This window comes from Oncorhynchus clarkii, chromosome 22 (genome assembly GCF_045791955.1).
Source record: "Oncorhynchus clarkii lewisi isolate Uvic-CL-2024 chromosome 22, UVic_Ocla_1.0, whole genome shotgun sequence".
Lineage (NCBI taxonomy): Eukaryota > Metazoa > Chordata > Actinopteri > Salmoniformes > Salmonidae > Oncorhynchus > Oncorhynchus clarkii.
In genome coordinates, this window is record NC_092168.1 from 7,904,913 (window position 1) to 7,920,810 (window position 15,898).

Here is a 15,898-nt window from a genome sequence, read left to right on the forward strand (position 1 = left end):
TATTTCCCACGTGTGTGTCGTGAACGACATTAGTGTGAGCAACAATAGTGAAAGCGGGTTGCCTTCAAAATAAAAGTCCTCTATTGAAACATGAAACAGGTAAAAATAATGGAATCATGCCACAATTGGACTAGATAATGCTAAACATGGAATGTTTATGTTGGTAACCCTCGTAACCCGAATATGTTGGTAACCCTCAATGCCGGTGGATATATTGCCATTGTTTGCTGGCCCGAGACGAACAACACACGTGCCAATATATCCTGCTTCGAGGGTTACCAACATACTCGGGTTACCAACATATTAAAATAGTGAATACAGTATTAGCAGATACAGTATTAGCATCTTAGTAAATTCCACATGGTTGTGCTCTGTGAGTGTCACTGAGTAGGCTGGTACCACATTTCATGGATGTACAATCCATAGGTTAGGCTGTACAGTGCAATATTAATGTCCAGTATACATGCACACAATAGACCGAATGGAGAGGTGATTTCTCACAATCAAAATCCGGCAATAAGAGCTAAGACGCTAATATTTGTGTAAACTCTACATTGTTGTGTTCTGTGAGTGTCACTGAGTAGGCTGATACCCCATTTAATGGGTGCACAATCCATAGGTTAGGCTGTACATTTAAGTATGCCTCCAATGCAATTCTGAATTCAAATACATCCACAGTGCAATCAACTGATTTTTAAAATTAACTAATAATTGTCTTTTGTTGAATTTATTTAACAACATTCCAAACTTGTTTCAATTGTGGCATGATTCCATTATTTTTATCCGTTTGCGTCAGTTTCAATGACGGACTTTTATTATGATGCGAACCTCTGATCCACTGTTGTTGCTCACGCTGTTGTTCACAACACACTGGTCTATTTTCTCCCTCGCTCTTTCCAGTGTAGGGAAGTAGAATGAATCAGGCATCTACTCCTCCGCAAGTGATTGGTGCATTGAAATGTCACACATGCAGTCACTATACAAAGGTATTCACGCATAAGTGGTGTATGGCAATAGCAATGTATCTTAAATTATGATTTTAGCTTAATGTATGGAATAGGCTGAGTGTACCTTGACTGTTGATATTTTTTCTCCTCAATAGAATGCAGAATAATACGATTATATTGTTGTTAGTCTGAAATACTCATTGAATAATATGTTCCCGACTTCCTGTCCTGACTGTTCCTGACACATTTTGGTTAGGCAAATGTCCCATAGCCATTGAAAGCAAAAAATAAATACATGGAAAACGCACTGTATCAACATGAATACTTAGTCAATCATGCCACCCTACTTACCAGCACACTCATAGCAGAAGAGCTGCTGTATAATGTTTTTGTCTAGGAAATTATTGCATTAATTAATTAATCTCGGTTTACCCAGAACTAGTCTCACGTAATTGCAGCCTAGGCAGACGAATCTTTCCACAAGAGATTAGAAATTAATAGATTTGTGTAAATACAGAATGTGAATGTATTAATTCAATAAAAGGACACCTTTTTATATTGTTGTAATCAGTAATGTACTTTCACCAAGAGACACCTCATAGGCATTATGTAGTGTAGGGCCTCACAAATGTTGGTATATGATTGAAGATGTAATATTGCCATCTAGTGGATTTTTTTTGTTTTTTGCGCTCTTTGGAACTTTGTAGCAACTTTTATCATCCAGGGTACAATGTAATATACAAAATAAAGGGCCACATTCATTGTGCAACTTTCACCACAACGACAGTTCATCACTGCGTCATTCAAAATATCCAGGCTAAACTGTAACCAACGCCATAGGCCTAAAACGAATTCAGTTGTTCAAGTTAAGTTTAATTAATTTATTAATCAAATAATAGGCAATTCATTTGATTATATTTGATTTGGCAACTAACAAAGACAACTTTCAGAGTTGGAATTGACATTTGTTTTTAAAATGGCAACTTTAATAGGCCTATCACAACATTTCAAGTGTTTTTTTTTTCAGTATGATTATTTGAATTCAGCCTATTCAACGAATAATCTAGAGAAATAGAATAGGCAATCTTAAATTTGAACATAATTTATTTTAATATTTAGCCTATTGGTTGTTGTTTAAAACCATATAGGGTAGACATTTTAATATAATGGGTTATAATAAAGTCAAATGACACATTGCCGTTGTGGTGAAAGTTGCACAATGAATGTGGCCCTTTATTTTCCTGATGTTTTCATCGCAAGCGGTAGTAATGCGGAAAAGTCTAAATGGGATCATTGGGGCGTCCCAACTCTGACGTCACCCTATTGAAGTTGACGTTTTAAACGCTTAATGTAAGAGTTAAGGTAGGGTTAAGGTTTGGTAAGGGTTATGGTAATGGTAATGGTAAGGGCTATTCTTATGGTTAGGGTTAGGGTAGGGGTTAAGGTTAGGGTTTAGGGACGTCCAAAGGATTCAGGATAGCACTAACCGTAGTAACGCTCTGCAGCAGCTGACACTTCTGTAGTCGGGAGTGAATGCACATTTTACCGTCTGTGGTCGCTAAGTAGCTAGCTCAGCAGCAGCAGCAGCATCATGGCGGAGCAAGGCGAATCTCCGGCTAATGTCCAGAATCCGCAACCAGTGCTGACAACGAGCTGGCCAATTACCAGGGAGTCGTACGAGTTACAGGAAGTCATAGGTTAGTAGGCTACATTTCTATAGTGTAATGATATAATGTTTTATCATGGATATGGCTCGGGCGGTTATCAGCGGTGAATGACGACGAGGGCCTACCGGCTTTTTCATATTGAACAGCGTCTCTTTAATGCTTTGCATTGCGGATGTTAATAACAACCTCTATTCGCTTGCTCTTGTAAGAGGAAACCACTTATTTCATCATATTGAGAGATATTTATAGTCATTGTAAAGTTGTATTCGTATGGGTAGGAATTTAATGTAAATGCGTTTTTAATGCAATCCTGAACGATGCTCATTTATGGCACATGTCCAGTAGGCTAATATTGAAATATATGAGTCTATGCATGGATGCAGTCCTCACGGGAATGGCATGTTATCCTTCGGTAGAGAAGGGATATTGAATTGCATGCCACTCTGAAGTTAGTAAGAGGATCTACTGTTAGGCTACACGAAACAAAATAAACACGAGTAACATTCAGTTTTAATAACAGTCCAACGTTATTATGCCTATTATGATTATGATGGGTATTAGGCTATGCAAAAAATGGTCTACTTTGTAAGAATGTTGTCACAGATTATTTAATTGTCTCTGGAAAAGGAAAGACAAATAGCCTATAGACATAATTTATAAGCCGCCTTCTGTCAATGTATTATAATTAATATATAGTTGTAAAAAAAAATTCTATACATTTTAAGATGTTGCTTTGCCTCACTGTAAGCAATATATCGTCTTTATTTTGTAATCCATAGATAAAACATTACATTGGATAAGAATGTTTAGTTTATTGTTTCAGCAGGTCAGTCAAGTTTCATAGGTCATCAATGTTTATTTTCACTTCTATTAGGTTACATCAAGGAGTTATAGAACCGGTTACATTGTAACAATACTGAGTGTCACTCTCCACTTCCCCTACTGCTAATAGCGCCAGACCTCGTTTGGTAGGCCTATAATGCAGTTATTCACAATAATTCCCCAAATACTCAATGTTTTCTGCTCATTTAAGAATTTTGGCACCTGTGAACGGTGAGAGACATTTGAGCTGACACTGACAGCCAAAGAAAGCCATATCAGTGCTGATAAGGGATAGCACTACAACCACGAGCTGCTGTGGCTAGTCAGTCATCTTTTTTTGTGCTTATAATCAACTGTTGAGCAGTCCGATCTCCTCTCATCCTTATCTGTCACCGGCAGTTGGCATGGTGTGTACTGTGTCACATTCTTAGTACAAGACAACTATAGCTTAGCATGGCCTGGTTCTTAAATAAACCCCTCTTCACAGCTTTGTCTTTGGATACACTGACTGTTATGCAGAGGAATTAACATGTCATTGGAAAATATGTTTGCACATACTGTATTTGTTCAATTCTGTTCTGAACTGTCATGGAATATACATGAGTTATTATTTAAATGTCACAAAAAACATTTAATATTCCGAACAGACACAAAATGATACTGCATGTTTCAATGATCCCTTATGCTGTTCACCTTGGTCACATTTAATGTTACTGTACTGTCTCCTGCCCTGTTTTATAATTGCACCTCTATTTGTCTGTGATACCAGGCAGCGGGGCCACAGCCGTAGTGCAGGCTGCCCTCTGCACCCCCAGACAGGAACGCGTGGCCATAAAGAGAATCAACTTGGAAAAATGCCAGACCAGCATGGATGAGCTATTGGTGAGAGCAACAATAAATAAAGGCTATATTTTCATTGTGTGTGACCACAGTGCCTCGGGCTCTCTCTGGCCCATACTTTCCTGATTGGGCTGTAATTCGATTTTGCTGTTCTCTCTTGTGTATGTCTATTAGAGGCTGAGTAGGAGGGCTGTGCTACACTCAAGTGTCCATTTGAAAAATAAATTAGCCATAAGTTACAGTGTTTGTTCACTTCATTTTTAGAGACTCAAATGACCTATGAACAATCCTTGTTATAAGAAAGGTTGTCAAAAGATGTTAGCTTTAATTTGTTTCTCATATGAGCCTCTTTCCTCTCATACAATAGAAAGAAATTCAAGCCATGAGCCAATGCAACCATCCAAATGTTGTCACCTACTACACCTCATTTGTGGTAAAGGATGAACTTTGGTTAGTCATGAAACTTCTGAGTGGAGGTAAGCTTTGACCTTCACCAACCTAGCAAAATAGAACTCATGAAGTCATGACATTGATCTCATACAATTTCAACCATCACGACATGTAACGAGCAATTGTCCATCCTTTTGATCAGTTTACTGTAGACCTATGTGCAGTGGCATTAAAAGTGAAGTGTTATCACACCAGGTACGGCTGGGATGAATATCAAACATTGTAACAAACTTGCTTAACATAGAATGGGTCAATAGAACAGTTGACATGGAAGGATCTTATGTAGAAATTGACATATCAGCATTGGGCATTGTGGGCACTGTTTGTCTGTCTGCTTCCTCTTTTTAGGATCCATGTTGGATATAATAAAGCATACCTTTAGCAGAGGAGAGCACAAAAATGGAGTTCTAGATGAGCTCATCATTGCAACCATACTAAAAGAGGTCCTTGAGGGGCTGGACTACCTGCATAGAAACGGACAGATTCACAGGTAAGATACCCTGGAGTCAGTGATGGTCGGTGCCGTTTAAGAAAAGGGAGGACGATTATTTTTTTTATGAGCATAGCCTTATTTCTATTACAGCATATTTGATGACTGTCATTCATATTCCCTTCACCCAGCTCATTGTAACATCGATAGGTTTAGGCTACAATATGATACTCACATTTTTCCCCTATACCTATCATGAGGTTGCTACAACCTAGGCTATTAATGAAAGTTTACAACACAGGTCGAGAGACATTTTAGTAGGGCTGTCCCCGACGAAAAAAATATTGTTAGATCTAGAGTCGTCTGTTCTTTCGACCAATTGATTGGTAGACATTTTGAAATGTGTATCTTTCCCTACATAGACACATCCTATGTGTTTTAATAAAATCAACTATACTGTATGTAGGCTACTGAGCTTGTCTGATGCTTTAAGCACACTGGGATTAAATAATAAGACACACAAATGACTCGAGGGAGACATAGATCAAGATAGCCTAACCAGAAGTAAAAGAAACCTGTTCCCGACCCTCTTCCTCCTGCTTCTGCTGGCATTCACAGATTCTGCTGTTACGCTCCTGCTGTTACGCTCCTAATAGGCTACACCAGGGGTCGGCAACCTTTTCCATCTGGAGTGCCAATTTATCTTACCGTTTCTACCGATCTGTGTGCCAGTTATGATTTTTATATGCACATTTTCGTGGGCAAGTTTATTTTAATTTATAATAAAGTCTATGTATCTCAAAATCATTATCATATGGTTAATAACAATTCTAAAAGTAACTTATATTGCCAGTGCCAACTATGTCAAATTAGCCTACATAAAGCCAACAAATAAAAACATTGCAGCCTGCAGTTAGAAAATATACTGATAAAAATGAATATCCTATTAATCACATTGGCTACTCATGGCCTGTCTGCAAGGAACTAGAAACATTGTATAAGCTATTAACTTGGGTCCAGCCTGAAGCTTAAACTTGCAACATTGTATAAAATATTCTGGGACCTCAGAGTTTCCAGATCCAGTGAGCCCCAGAAAGACATAGCTGTAGGATATTTGCACAAGGGATAAGAAGTAATCAGGTAGGCCTATTTTATGATGTTTCCTTCACCTGATCAGAGCATGACATTTTTTCCCCCCTTTCACGCTGAGCGGATATCGAAAGAGCGCTGGAAAGAATTTTGAAATAGGCTACATTGAGGAACTATTGTCATTCTCAATGGATGTAAAAACAGACTTTGTTTACTTGGTGTTTGAGTTGAAGAAAAAATTAAGTTCCACAGTGGTGGTGAGTTAAGACAATCAGAAATACTACCAGATCCCCAAATGTGTACATTTATAGGCCTGCATTTGCGTGCAGGCCAGGTAGCCTAGGCCTACTTCTATGTATAATCAGGTGCGTGTCCTTACTCAACATTTACAGGAGCGCTACAAAACAAACCACAATTAACAAATTGACAACTCCTAAATGGAATGAAAAAAACGTAACTTGTTTCTCACAAGTGTAGCCTAGGTTGTGCGGTCAGCAAACAACATGTCCACTCCGACAATGAGAACGGTAAAAGACTGTGATAATAATATATTTAATGCATTAACAGAAATGACCATAACAAAACTAACATTGTAGATTAGAAATTATGGAAATTAACGGTAAATGTTTTACTGGTGATACTGGTGTGCCATCCCCTCGAGTCAGACGGGTGTCTCATGTGCCCAAAAATATTTTTTAGACTGCTAGACTAAAAAAATCTCGGTCTGCTCAACTAAAAAAATCTCAGCCTATCGACCAGTCGACTAAATGGGGTCAGCCCTAAATTTGAGTAATCAAGGTGACAGACATTGACACATTCAATACCGCCTTGCACACTCCTGCCTGCATCTAGCTGATCTAGGGTGTAATCATATGTCCAACAGTTGCAAACGAGAGTTTATGTTGGGCAAATTCCAGTATGTTAATCCGTTTAAGAAACGTTTTTCCAACAGAATCGCCGGAATGAATACACCCCATATCACACTCAAACACAGTTCACTTTCATAGCAGCCACATAAAAAAATCATGATCCCTTTGATAGTTTTATTCTTTCCCAAAACTACATGTTCTCCTCTCACCTTTTTCCTTTGCTTGTGGACTTCAGTGCACAACACATCAGTTTTCTGTGACCAGGCAAAAAAACCCTTCCAAGCCAAACTTTCATATCATAACCGCTAACCGCTACACACAGCCTACATCATTGTCACCATATTAACGTCATAGTCAACATAGCAGCAAGAACTAACACATTAGTAAACCCCCTACAATCATGCAGTGCAGTGTACAGTCAGCAGCAACCAGTTTAGCAGTTACACCGGCGGGCCGCGGTGAATAAATTAATACAACCAAAAGCTTACCTTAACTTGAAAGAGTTCCAGAGTTGGATAGCCATAGCCAGCTAGCTAACATAGCTTTCCACTTTGTTTGATCCGGGTGTTTGAGTAGGCTAAACTAGTTGCATTGCCTAGCTAAGTAAGTGAAGCTGAAAAAAATACAACAAAATATAAGTCTCTCTCTCTCTCTCTCTCTCTCTCTCTCTCGCTTGTCCTTCATTTTTAAAAATATGAATTTGTTCAAAACTGTTCAACTATTGTCTTTCTCTCTCTTTGACTCAACTACTCACAATGTGTAATGCACTGCATTGCTAGCTAGCTGTAGCTAATGCTTTCAGTACTAGATTAATTGTCTGATCCTTTGATTGGGTGGACAACATGTCAGTTCATGCTACAAGAGCTCTGATAGGTTGGAGGACATACTCCGGAAGTCTATGGAAGGCGGTGAGAACCATGAGCCTCCTGAGTTTTGTATTTAAGTCAATGTACACAGAGGAGGACAGAAGCTAGCTGTCCTCCGGCTACACCATGGTTCTACCCTACAGAGGGCTGTTGAGGCTACTGTAGACCTTCACTGCAAAACCTTGTGTTTTAATCAATTATTTGGTGACCTGAATATATTTAGTATAGTTTTATCTAAAAAAAGTAACTTTTTTAATGTTTAACTTTTTTTTTTTTTATGAAATTCACCGAGGAGGATGATCCTCCCCTCCCTCCTCGGAGGAGCCTCCACTGTTTGGAGTTTTAAACATTAATTCTTTGCACAGGGTCTTCCTTAAAAGAGTGTATTTAAAAGTTACATAGTATTAATCTATACATTGTAATCTAAGAGTTACATGGTATTAGTTAAATTGTGATGACATTATCTACTGTTTCAATGTAATTTAATGACAGATTGTGTTCTTTGAACTTGCCTGGATGTCAAGGGCATAAAGAAGTAAACCACTATTACCCCCTTGGGCAGTGTTCCAAATGACAGTAGGCTGCAAAACTAATTTGTACACATGGATGCAATTGATCCTGCTCCACTTAGGTCGATAGATACTGTTTGGGCCTGACTGGGGTGTTTTTGCTGTGTGTGTGTGACCTCAGGGATGTGAAGGCTGGGAACATTCTGTTGGGAGAGGACGGATCTGTTCAGATTGCAGGTGTGTGAGTAATGTCACTCCCTCACCTCATCTTCTGTCACTCCCTCACCTCACCTGTTAAATTGTATTCTCACAGCTCACTGACTGCCACAAAGATAGTACTTTTTTAATGATGCTTCCACACATTCAGTTAATTCAACAGCCTAATCAACATAATGCCAGACTTCACCAATCAAAAGTAGGAATATAATTGTAAAATGGCAGATTAATATATTTTTGAAGCTAGCGAATACGCAGTAGTTTACATATTGACTGCGTGTTTCTCTTTCCTGTCCTGAAGACCTTTCAGCCCCACTCAAAATATTGAGTTTAAAAAATTAGTATTTTATAAGTGTTTTATTTATTTGCTAGGAATACAACATTAATGTAGATATACAGTTGAAGTCGGAAGTTTGCATACACTTAGGTTGGAGTCATTAAAGCTTGTTTTTCAACCACTCCACAAATTTCTTGTTGGCAAGTCGATTAGGACATCTACTTTGTGCATGACACAAGTATTTTTTCCAAGAATTGTTTACAGACAGATTATTTCACTTATAATTCACTGTATCACAATTCCAGTGGGTCAGAAGTTTACATACACTAAGTTGACTGTGCCTTTAAACAGCTTGGAAAATTCCAGAACATGATGTCATGGCTTTAGAAGCTTCTGATAGGCTAATTGACATAACTTGAGTCAATTGGAGGTTAACCTGTGGATGTATTTCAAGGCCTACCTTCAAACTCAGTGCCTCTTCGCTAGACATCATGGGAAAATGAAAAGAAATCAGCCAAGACCTCAGCATTTTTTTATAGACCTCCACAAGTCTGGTTCATCTTTGGGAGCAATTTCCAAACGCCTGAAGGTACCATGTTCATCTGTACAAACAATAGTATGCAAGTATAAACACCATGGGACCACGCAGCCGCCATACCGCTCAGGAAGAAGACGCGTTCTGTCTCCTAGAGATGAACGTACTTTGGTGTGAAAAGTGCAAATCAATCGCAGAACAAAAGCAAAGGACCTTGTGAAGATGCTGGAGGAAATATGTACAAAAGTATCCACAGTAAAACAAGTCCTATATCGACATAACCTGAAAGGCCGCTCAGCAAGGAAGAAGCAGGGGTGGCAGCATCATGTTGTGGGGGTGCTTTTCTGTTGGAGGGACTGGTGCACTTTACAAAATAAAAAGCATCATGAGGCAGGAAAATTATGTGAATATATTGAAGCACCATCTCAAGACATCAGTCAGGAAGTTAAGGCATGGTCGCAAATGGGTCTTCCAAATGGACAGTGACCCCCCAGGCATGCTTCCAAAGTTGTGGCAAAATGGCTTAAGGACAACAAAGTCAAGGTATTGGAGTGGTCATCACAAAGCCCTGACCTCAATCCTGTAGAACATTTATGGGCTGAACTGAAAAAGCATGTGCGAGCAAGGAGGCCTATAAACCTGACTCAGTTACACCAGCTCTGTCAGGAGGAATGGGCCAAAATTCACCCAACTTATTGTGGGAAACTTGTGGAAAGCCACCTGAAACATTTGTCCCAAGTTAAACAATTTAAAGGCAATGCTACCAAATACTAATTGAGTGTATGTAAACTTCTGATCCACTGGTAATGTGATGAAAGAAATAAAAGCTGAAATTAATCATTCTCTCTACTATTATTCTGACATTTCACTTTCTTAAAATAGAATGGTAATCCTAACTGACCTTAAACAGGAATTGTAAAAAACTGAGTTTAAATGTATTTGGCTAAGGTGTATGTAAACTTCCAACTTCAACTGTACCAGTTCATAAGTGCATTTAGTTCAACTCAGTATGTTCTGCACGAAACAGACATTTCTTGTATTTCTACAACATGGGGTTGACAATATTGAGGTCTTTCCACAGAATGAGTGCCTTTTGCATCCTTTTTATATATACATATATTTTTTTAATTGAGCACCAATTTTGACCCTGTTATATTCAATGATGTGGCTTTTAATATAGGCCACATGGAGAATTCAATAAATCAGATTTTTAATATAAATAAAGTATTGCTAAAGTGCCAAATTTCAGCATGTTGACATTACCCTCCTCGGTGACTTCTAGGAATATTTTAATCCCCCTAACCCCAACATTTCTGCAAGTTTTCACCAATATTGTAAGGCCATAGTTATTGTGTTGCTCTGACAAAGTAATATTTCATATGATTATTGATTCATTTCAAGGTCAAAACCTGTCCCTCATTTTAAGGTCAACCCTGTTACATGAACTGAACTGTTGTTTTAATATGGTAAAACTATTCCTTTTAAATATTTTTTTCAAAAGAGGCTATGAACATGTGACAGTAAAATCATAGTTTAAAAGCTCTTTTTTTGCCATTTTTTGAGTTTTGTGGTGGAAAACTGGTGCATCAATAATAACTTGCTAGAAAAGTTTGAACTATTCAATTTGTTTTGTGAAGCTTGCATTCAATCGTGTTACAGTCAACCCTGTTACTTTATTTGGCACTTAATAGACACTTACTATAGTATCTTTTGTAATTTAACCTCTTGAGATGGGAAAACAAGTTTTTTTATTAAGTTTAGCATGTGCTCTTTATGACAGAATGCTACAATTAGGTGACATTGTTTTCCCCACAAAGTTACACATCTCAAAGTGCACCGAATTGGTGGAACGACCCATTTACTGAATAACATAAAGGTAGTCAAACAGGTCCCCCAACATAAATCACTGGAGGCCTACAGTCTTTCATGTACTTGGACGACCTTTAGCCTACAAACACAGCAAGGAGAACCATTCTAACACAAATGCAACTGAAGAGCTGGAGTGTGCACAGTTTGTATAAGGTGTATAACATGAAATACTTGTGAAACGGTCACAGATTTTAGTTCATCAGATTCCTTCGTCAGATGAAACCTAGTGATTGGAACTATCCTGATACTACATGTCTGTACAATCACATTTAGCTGTGGTAGAATATTATACTGTGGTTTGAGTATATTTGAGCAAATACCGCAAAACATTATTATCCCTTTCTATCAGATGTTAATGAGGTATAACATTTACATCCATACATGTCATCTGAATTATCCATATTTCTTCATAGATTTTGGAGTTAGTGCCTTTTTGGCCACTGGAGGAGATATGACCAGAAACAAAGTACGGAAGACTTTTGTGGGCACACCATGTTGGATGGCCCCTGAGGTGATGGAACAGGTGAGACTATCTTGTGGCCAGTTTTAGTAACATCTACTATCTGTTTTCACCTAGACTGTACAACACTAACAGTAGCTCCGCCATGTCCACAGGTACGAGGCTATGACTTCAAAGCAGACATTTGGAGTTTTGGAATCACTGCCATAGAGTTGGCCACAGGGTCTGCACCTTACCACCGATACCCACCCATGAAGGTGAGCCTGATCACTGCATATCTAGATCCTAGACAGGAAGCGAAATAGGCCTACATCTTAACTAATAAACCATGAAAAGGCAAATTACTACCCTATGTCTATGTAACCTCTGAGAGAACACTTGAATGTCTTTGACCCTTCCTCTTCTCTTCCCAGGTCTTAATGCTGACCTTACAGAACGATCCTCCCACCCTAGACACGGGTGTGGAGGACAAAGAGATGCTGAAAAAATATGGGAAATCGTTTAGGAAGCTAATAACCCTGTGCCTTCAGAAGGAGCCCGCCAAGAGGTTTGTACATGTCTGCCATTCTGTGAACTGCATTAGGCCTACTCTCTAAATCTGTAGAGTCTGTCACTGGTTGATGATGAAGTAAATCTGATGGCCTTGGGAGTTGATCGAGTCTCTGTAGAATGTCAGACACATTTCAGGAGAGTCCTGAAATATAGTCTTCATGTTTAGTGGGCTCACTCATACCCACCCACCCAAGAATATCTATTCTCACACAGACAGATTCGAGGAATTGTACATTCAGTTCTAGGCCAATGATTGGAATGTGTTCTTATATCTCCATGTATTTTGCTTCTCTTCAGGCCTACAGCAGCAGAACTTTTGAAATGTAAATTTTTCCAGAAAGCCAAGGTATGATTTTACCTCCAGGATTTGACCTGTTCTTTTTTTTCTTTTTTTGAGGCTTAAAGAATTTGTATGTAGATTTGCTTAACATGGGTTGTGATTTTCATCTGCAGAACAGAGAATATCTGATCGAAAAGCTGCTATGCAGAGCCCCGAACATAACCCAGAGAGCCAAAAGGGTAATGTCTAAACAAACATCCTTCCCAGTAAAGCAGACCCAATATTGACTGAACATTATGAACAAAGTATGGTAAGATGATAGGGGTTGGCAGCACACTCCGCCAGTCAACAGACATTGAGTGTCCTCTCCCTCTCTCTCTTACTGATCAACACGTCATTCACTTTGTGATCAAACTGTTCTGTGAGGCTGCAAATATGGGCCACTCCTGGAGCAATATCAGTCATGCAGAATAGATGTGCTTACAACTCTTGCATTAGTGGTCCGTAACGTTGCTCAGACGCTCACTGCAAGTGGCGGACAAAGACAAATGGAATTTAATGTGAGTGGTTAGGTAACGGGGAGGTGCACTTAAACATACCATTTGCATGCTCAGTTTGCCTTGCGGTCACAGTGAACTGGGCATGAGTGCAGCAGTGTGGCAGGAAAGGTTGATATTGGATCGCCATTGTCCTACATGTGGATTACTGAAGTAATGGGTGCGAAGACCCTATTGCCAGAAGGCAAAAAGGCCAAGGTGATCGAGTTGGATGGAAATTCACTGACATGGCATGGGTGACTGGAGAACATGGGGGATTGTGGAGGTGTCGCATGACCAAGTCATTTAGCAAAGCATAATGTCAATAGAGATGGAAGTGACTCGTGACAGAGTTGTCAGACAGAGGGGAGAACAGTATGCTGGTCAGAACAGTCACAATCATTCAGATCGTGTGTGGGTCGGTTGACTAATTTGGCAAACATGGTTTAAAGGTGCACTATGCAGAAATCGCTCTGCCATTTCCTGGTGGGTAAAATTCTAATAGTTGCCTAATTTCAGTATATGTGACAAAACAAGCAAGTATATTGTAGAGAATCATTGTACCATCTAAACCGCTGTTAAATATATTTTCCCTAACCAAAAATATTGTATTTTCAGCTGTTTGCAGCTGGTGTACAAAATCGAAAGTAAAAGACGCAAAAACTAAACTAAAAGATGGGAAGCGTAGAAATAGCTCACATAGAACAACAGATCTACCACATATTAGACTTGCTTTCAATGAGAATGACAGATCGATAACTCACATTTCTATGTGAATTTGGTCGGGTTTCCCAAAAAGTTACATATTGCAGCTTTAATGAGATATTATGGTTGATTGTAGAATGATTAGTATTCTATTCTGAGGCTGCGATGTAATCATGATACCCTCTGCAGCCAACCCTGATCCTCCGATCCTGTCTGTCTTCTGGTCCTGTTTCACCACTAGAACTGTTGGTGTGCTGTTCTGACCTATGGAGAATCACCCACATTATCCACTCAGCAGACACAGGCTAGCCTGCACAGAGAGGCATCCTTGCAGAAACATGGTCATCTCAGTACTCTGTAACCTGTCCACATCACCGACCAGATCAGACTCTCTCCCCTTTGACCCCCTTACTCAGTCTGTCTGTCTACTACCCTCTCCCTCACTCTCCCTCCCATCCTGCCTACCTTCCTCATTCTGTCTATCTCCCTTCCTCCCGGAGACTCCCACCTCCTCTGCAGGTGTATTAATTCAACCAGAGTTAATACACAATAGTAACATTCTAGACATGTATCTCTAGGCAAATGACAGAATTTATGCAGTTGTTCATTGGCCAGAAGAGGGCAGCCCTGCTCCTTAGTTGATCTCTTCATAGGGCGACCTGCAGGAGGTATTGATCAAAGATTACGGTGCGTTGCAGCAGTCATTGATGTGTTACGTAATTCAAAGTTGGAAAATAATACTGATATAATACTGAGATTGATTTGCTACGCCAGTACACAGAGGATACAGTATCGATTCAGAGCATTTATAGATTGCTCCTGTAATTTGCCTGTATGTACTCCTTCATCCCATATTTTCCCTTTGTGCATTTCTCTAAGTGTGCATGCTCATAAATGTTCCTATTAATATTAAATACTAAATGTAGTTGTTCACATGCTTTGGCAGTTTGACGGTACCGTGTTTGTGTGTAAAGAGACATACAGGGCACTGAACTGTTACATGCACACAGTGGACTGATGCTTTTTTTTTTGCTCAAGGAGCCAGAGCAGAATTCCAGGAGCATGGGCTCTGTGTCAGGTTCAGCGAAAGAACTTGATGCCATCAGAAGGGTACATGTTCTTTGACTTAGCCCTAGAATGCTGGGGCTTCCACTTAGATTCATCCAGAGTTAGCTGCTTAAGGAGTTGTGTGTGTTTCCTTTTCTTCGTTTCATTTTTGTTCTATTTTGTTATTTTGTTCTCTGCTAGCTCATAGCAGCCATTTTGTAGACCTTAAAAACTCTCTGAGAGGAATCCGAGCTTAAGTGTTTGTGAAATGCTTACTGGTATCCACCTGCACATTTGATGAAATATTTCAAAAATCTCATCAGCTCATCATATAGGCCAAGTAAATGCCATTTAATGTTGTGTTGGTTTTAACCTTACTGAGAGAACATTAGAAGGTGTGTGGGCTACTAAATGTGTTTTGTCTCTCAACCCTACAGTTTGATGGGATGTCTAAACGGTTGTGCTGTGTTTGGCTTAGGTGAGGAGAGTTCCAGGGTCCAGTGGCCACCTGCACAAGATGGAGGACGGAGACTGGGAGTGGAGTGATGACGAGCTCGATGTAGGGAGTGAGGAGGGCAAGGCTGCTGTCAATCAAGGCAGGGTAGGTGAGACCATGACAAGAGATACACATCAAAACTTGGCCACAGGGGCTGGGGGAAAAAGCAACAGCTAATGTTGAGGGCAATTCTCTATGCTTTTTACCTGCACTTTGGCTAGCTTGATCCTTCCTTTTTGTTTTGCCTTTCTACAGTCATTCTCTAGCTGAATGTATTTCTGTGAAAGCAGCGAGCAAGCTTTGTTTCAGAGAGGGGCCTGTGACATGTCGCTAAAGGTAATTGGTAAGGGTTTGAAGATAGCTATAGGCGGCTGAGGATGGAGCGGGGAGCCAGCTATGATCAAATATCAAAAGGTTCTTTGACAAGATGCCTTAC

The 15,898-nt window shown here is 39.6% G+C and overlaps 1 protein-coding gene across 2 annotated transcripts in view; it reads left to right on the plus strand.

The window, feature by feature from the left end:
* Positions 1–2,199: 2,199 nt before the first annotated feature.
* Positions 2,200–15,898, plus strand: part of LOC139380269 (serine threonine kinase 39) — a 30,545-nt gene continuing 16,846 nt past the window's right edge. The window contains exons 1-12 of one of the 2 annotated variants that reach the window (XM_071122818.1): positions 2,499–2,644; positions 4,206–4,318; positions 4,644–4,752; positions 5,075–5,216; positions 8,671–8,726; positions 11,800–11,909; positions 12,002–12,103; positions 12,260–12,393; positions 12,696–12,744; positions 12,852–12,917; positions 14,958–15,029; positions 15,445–15,567. In XM_071122818.1, coding sequence (XP_070978919.1) covers positions 2,539–2,644; positions 4,206–4,318; positions 4,644–4,752; positions 5,075–5,216; positions 8,671–8,726; positions 11,800–11,909; positions 12,002–12,103; positions 12,260–12,393; positions 12,696–12,744; positions 12,852–12,917; positions 14,958–15,029; positions 15,445–15,567 — 1,182 coding nt within the window. In that variant the 5' untranslated portion in view covers positions 2,499–2,538. Of the gene's footprint in view, positions 2,645–4,205; positions 4,319–4,643; positions 4,753–5,074; positions 5,217–8,670; positions 8,727–11,799; positions 11,910–12,001; positions 12,104–12,259; positions 12,394–12,695; positions 12,745–12,851; positions 12,918–14,957; positions 15,030–15,444; positions 15,568–15,898 lie in introns of both variants that reach the window. The other variant, XM_071122819.1, reaches the window with a different exon arrangement.